General features: G+C 38.1%; 1 protein-coding gene across 1 annotated transcript in view; it reads left to right on the top strand.

Annotated features, from left to right (window-relative positions):
* LOC104789279 overlaps window positions 5,432-5,922 on the top strand; it is a 1,732-nt gene continuing 1,241 nt past the window's right edge. Inside the window, exon 1 of the mRNA XM_019245944.1 lies at window positions 5,432-5,531. Within this exon, the coding sequence (XP_019101489.1) occupies window positions 5,466-5,531 (66 nt within the window). The 5' untranslated portion in view covers window positions 5,432-5,465. The remainder of the gene's footprint in view (window positions 5,532-5,922) is intronic.

Genomic DNA, 5,922 nt, shown 5'->3' on the forward strand with positions numbered 1-5,922 from the left:
GACCAGGAGATGAAGTCTCTGGTAGGAGAGATCAGTGCGTTGAGCTTGTGTGCGGTTTTCTCGAGAACCATTGGGTTAGGTGGCGGCTTATAGAGCGGATCTTCTGAGCAGGGTGTGGTTGGCTCAGGAGAAGGATTTGGGGCTGGTGAATGTCTCTAAGGATGTTGATTCAGAGTATCAGGTCTCAACTAATGGTACTATCTTGGTGCACGGTCGGATTTGTGTGCCCAAGGATGAGGATTTGAGATAGGAGATCTTGAGGGAGGCTCATGCAAGCATGTTTTCTATTCATCCAGGAACGACTAAGATGTACCGTGATCTCAAGAGGTACTATCATTAGGTCGGGATGAAGAAGGTTGTGGCTAGTTGGGTCGCGAGGTGCGACGTGTGCCAGATGGTGGAGGCTGAGCATCAGGTTCCAAGCGGATTACTAAAGAGTCTACCCATTCCAGAGTGGAAGTGGGATATGATCATGATGGATTTTGTGGTAGGATTGCCAGTGTCACGGACTTTTGANGATGAAGGCAAGGTTCAAGAAGTGGTATGAGAAGCAAGCCGCGACTTGAGCTTGTTTAGCCTGGTCCCATCTGTAATCCGTGGCTGGAGCGGGAATGGAGTATTCCAGCCCATCTCTCTTGTTACTCGGTCGCTTGGGGTGGTTGGTTGTGCGACTCAGTAACAAGATGAGGTGGTGTTTGGGGTACAAAGTTTCCGTGAGGCGGGGTTTCTGGAGGAAAGTTTCCTGAAATAGAAGTTTCCAAAGTGGAAAATATCCAGAAATGGAAAGTGCTAAATATGGAAAGTTTTTTGGGAGTTTGAATTTGTCCATTTTAGCGGTAAATAGCCTTGGAGGGGCTTGTGTGGCCTTAGTGGTGGACTTTTGAGTCAGTGTGCCCGTGTGTGGCGGTCTTTTTAGACATTGTGTGGCCTTTGTGGCGGGCTGTTTAGCCGTGTGTGGCCTTTGTGGCGGGCTGTTTAGCCATTGCGTGGTCTTTGTGATGGGCTGTTTAGCCAGAGTGTCTTTGTGACGGTCCTTCGGGACAGATGGTCTTTGTGATGGTCCTTCGGGACNATGGGTCCATTCAGAGTGATTGAGCGGGTTGGACCATTGGCATATAGACTGGAGTTACCCGAGGTTATGCGTGCATTCCATAAGGTTTTCTATGTGTCTATGTTGTGANGGACATTGAGATGTTTTACGCGAGCCACGGGAAGGAAACCTGAATAGGGATAGGACTCAAACGTGTTCAGAATTGTTTGCTTGCGGCTCTTGGAGGACTTAGGTTCTCCTAGTACTGCCATATTCAGAGACTTTGTGGCTTGGGAGTATGGTTGGTATATCGAGTTCGGATGACGATCCGGGGGCGCGCTGTAGGGTGGCAACCCGAGAGACGAGTTTTGGATTTTTCCTTATATATATATATATATTATGGCATGCGGGTCTAGGCCCGATGAGGAGCCAACATTTGGCATGCAGACTTAGGTTTGATGAGGAGCCAATAAAAATTCAAGGTTTAGGCCTATGAGTAAAGGAAAATCCAAAAAGTCGAGAGCAAATAACGCCTGGAGCGTGAGTCTATCGCCTAGAGGTGACCTTCTGTAGATCGGTCGGAGGAGTGTGGACCGTGGGGACGGTTGCACAGGAGTCCTTGACTGATGGTTGTTTGAGATTCGAGGACGAATCTATGTTGGTGGGGGAGAATTGTAACATCCGCAAACCAAAAATTGGTTTTTCTGGGATGGGTGTCGATCGACACCAAGGTGGTGTCGGTCAACACCAATGTTATCTGGTTCGATCATATTGTTTTAATCGTCGATTTTGGTCGGTTTGGTTTAAGGAGAACCATTAAACCGTGATATTTAAGTAGGAGAACGACCTAGGTCGTGTTTTGTTGTTGTCTAACCGCTGGAAACAAAGAGAAAGAGGAGAAGGGAGAGTAAACTTGAGTGTTCATAGCAAAAGGAACAGAATCGTCAGGGTTTGGGAGAAGGAGGATCCGACTGCTCAAAGCGTTTTGAAAGGTATTAATATTTGGTAGGATTGTACCTAAGAGATTTTCGTACACTCTCCTTTTTACAGAAGTGAATTTGAGTTAATATTGTAAGAGATATCGGCAGTTTGGTGGGACGTTTCTTCTCAGACGCGGTTTGAGACCAGCGGGTGTTTCGGGATCGATTTCGGTTTCATCTGAGATCTGATCGTGCTGAAATTTTGTGGAAAGGTTCGTGACGTCTAGTGATAGCTTTTCACCGGAGGGATTTGATAGTTAACGGTTGGTTTTCATTTTAGGAGGTGAGTTCATGACCATGGCTAATCTAAGCCTTTGATTCCCTTGTTCTTGCTTGTTGTTGCTTGTTTGTGTGTTTTTCTTGCTGGGATTGATTGATACAGGTCCCTATGGATGTACAAAGTTTGAGTTCTGAGTATTGGACGATTTGGTGGTNAAAACGATTAATTGTAATCTTGTGTGACAACCTGTCCCGTAGACCCCACTAATCCCGGCTAGCCGTCCCATGGACCCCAAGCTAGCCCTGCAGGGCATCGATCCTAACCCCTCACCGTGGAAACGAACTCACATCCAAATCCACCAGTAGGTTATTGGTGCGCCAGGTGTTCCTCGAATCCTGGTCCCCATCCTTTAACAACCCTCCCACAGGACAAGCTGTCACCTGCAGATCAATTGGTGACAGCTTGTCCTGTGGGAAGGTTGTTAAAGGGTGGGGACCAGAGTTCGAGGAACGTCTGGCGCACCAATAACCTACTGGTGGATTTGGATGTGAGTTCCTTTCCACGGTGAGGTGTTAGGATCGATGCCCTGCAGGGCTAGCTTGGGGTCCATGGGACGGCTAGCCGGGATTAGTGGGGTCTACGGGACAGGTTGTCACACAAGATTACAATTAATCGTTTTGTAATCTATTTTTTATATGTTTTTATGTCATGTTTGTTTAAAATTTTATGAAATGCAACCATTTTTTAAGTTTTATTAAATATATAATATTTAAAAATTTAAACAAAATAATTCTACTTAAAATATAATACTTTCCAAAATAATATTTTTGTTAAAGGACCCCAAATTTAGGATTTACCGTTGGACCCATGAAATTTAACATTTTCTTAATAAAGTTCTTAACTTAACTTTTTAAAAATTGATAATTAAAATTTGCTAAACAACTTTGTTAAGGACCAAGCAATAGAATAGAAATGCTCTAAGTATCTTGCAGACAAGAGGGCAGACCCAATAAGCGCTGAAGGGCCAGTTGATCCCACAAAAACTTCAAAATTGTGTTATTGCTTTTAGAGTTTTTTAAAGTATTATAATAATATAATTTTTACATTTTCTGTTTTTAAACCCATAAAATTCCAAATATTTGTTATTATCTTTGTAAATTTTCTATACTTTTATGTTTTGACTCTATTATATAAATATTTTCATAGATTTCTTTTAGGGGATGTTACTTGTTTGTGATTTAATTAGATTTTTAAAGATTTTAAATGTTATGTATGAATTAAGATTTTGTTAAAGTTTAGTGTTATTAGTTTGTGATTTGTAAAAAAAATCATTTAAAATCTTAATTTGGGGCTATTGGATTCAGATTTTTGTAAAGTCAATAAAAATTTTGTTTTACTCAATTAAAACAAAAGAATATCTAGAATTGTTAATAAATTTGATTATTATGTTATTGGTTCATGATTTTATACACTTTCTTTTCACAAAATAAAGTTATGGAAAATATCACTAAAAATACATAGATTGTTTAGAAGACTTTACAAAATTTTAGAAAACTAATCAATAAAACAAATAAAGACTCTCTAGCAATCATTAAAAAATTTCACTTATTCACTTTTGGTGATTTCTTTTGAATTTATTCTTTAGGGTACATTTCATATTTATACGTTTGTGTTGCATATGTTGTATCATTAAGAGTTTACCAGTTTTTATTCGACGTGCGTTTTAACTTGGTCTTTTGATTCCTTATGATGTATCTCTAGGAGTATACCCTTTTTACACATTGTTTTGGGTTTAAGTAAAGCTTTTAGATTTAGGGTTCAATATTTTTAAGTTAAGGTCGATTTATGTAAATTAGTGAAAATAATATAAAACACTGATCTTTATACTTTTAATTGAAACATCAATATAGTTGAATTACTAAACCACCTGATTTAAAAGAAAATTTCATAGAATCTTTAAGAAAACAGACTGGGGAATGGAGACTGGTCCTACTAGCGTTTGAACCTACTCAAAGTTAAAGACAAATATGATCTGCATTTATTTGGCCATCTCTTATTCTCTTAACATTAAATATCAGAAATATTATATCGCAAAAATGGGGTAATACTTATTTTGGTTTAAACACTCATAATGATATCAGATTTTTATGCAACTTTTTTTTTAATTTGTCCTAATTAAATGAGGATCTTGGTAAAGTGAGAAAGCATGCTTATTTCGTTTTTTGTTCTTGTTTTATGTCTCGGTTTCTCTTAGGGGAGTCTCTAGATTGAGTTTGCTTCATATATCTTCTTAGCAATATATATTCTCTTCACGGAAAGTTTAATTAATCTCAAATGTTTTATGCTTCCATGTTTTTTGAACTTTTGTTTTGGTATGAGACCATCCTTTTTCATATACAAACCTAAAATGCCATTTCCTAAATGATATTTACATTCTTTATAATAAAACAGTGCGACAAAAAACCATAAGGACTAAGGAGAGCCACCGACGGTGAAATGACAATTGCATGAAAATAGAGTAAGGAGTACGGTGGAACGAACGCAACAATTTATTGCTCTTATTAAAATCATGTTGACTAGTATTTTGCATACTCGGACTTCGCTTCTGTATTTAATTCTTGTGACAACTATAATACTGTTTCATTTTGAGATTTTATTTTTCCCACCACAAATGTTACTACTTTTACTTTTTGTTCAAGAATATAATTTTACTCTTACGCAAAATATTTTAATAAGTTAACTCTTATATCATTCGAATACTTCATATGAAAAAGTTAATAGTATTTTTTCCTGTTATATGCTTTTGTCAATAAAATTAATCAAAAACTGGACTAGTTCTGCGATGTACGCGAAGATAGTAAATTAGAAAGTTTTATGTTTTCTATCGATGGCTTGCAATCTTTGAACAACTTATACTATTAAAACGTTAATTAGCACCAACAAAGTTTTATTTCCGTCAAATTTTCCTAACTTATTAACTGACTAGAATTCCCATAAATTATCATATACCAAAAAGTTATACTATTAAATTGAATTGCATGGAGATAAGATTTTAGATACACGTTCATTTAACGCCAAGCCAACTACCATGCTCGTTTTTTGGGACCCATTCAGTAATGAAGCAATTGTAAAACTTGTGACTGTCCTTGTATCGTTAAAATATCTCTTTTTTTACTTATATATACACACACATCTTCTACATAATGTATTCCTCAAGTGATTTGTGCCTTCTCCAATGGCTTGGCAGTTAAATTTCTTATCTTTGTTCCTTTTCTCGGCAGCGCTCTCATCTTGCCTCGTGGTATATGCTTCACACGCACACGTCGAAGGAAAAGTCTCTTGTTTCGACTGTCCCAGCGATTATGATTACTCAGGTAATTTCAATACAGTACCAACTCTCTTATGGCTAAAACATCGTTTTAATAGTATACACTTATCTATACTCAAAACAACTCTTGACTAGACTTTATATCTTCGTTGTAGGGATTACGGTCAGGGTTAGCTGTAGCCACAGAAACACACGTTTTACCGTCACAACTGACAAGAAAGGCGAGTTCATGTCAGAACTTCCCTCTAGGGTAAAATCGAACTGTGAAGCGGAACTCCAAGGAAGCTTCAAGCAACTCTATGCTTCCAAAAATAATGTTAAGTCGAAGATTGTTAAGCTCGGGGGTGACAAATATGGTCTCTCT

This window comes from Camelina sativa, chromosome 5, assembly GCF_000633955.1.
Source record: "Camelina sativa cultivar DH55 chromosome 5, Cs, whole genome shotgun sequence".
NCBI lineage: Eukaryota > Viridiplantae > Streptophyta > Magnoliopsida > Brassicales > Brassicaceae > Camelina > Camelina sativa.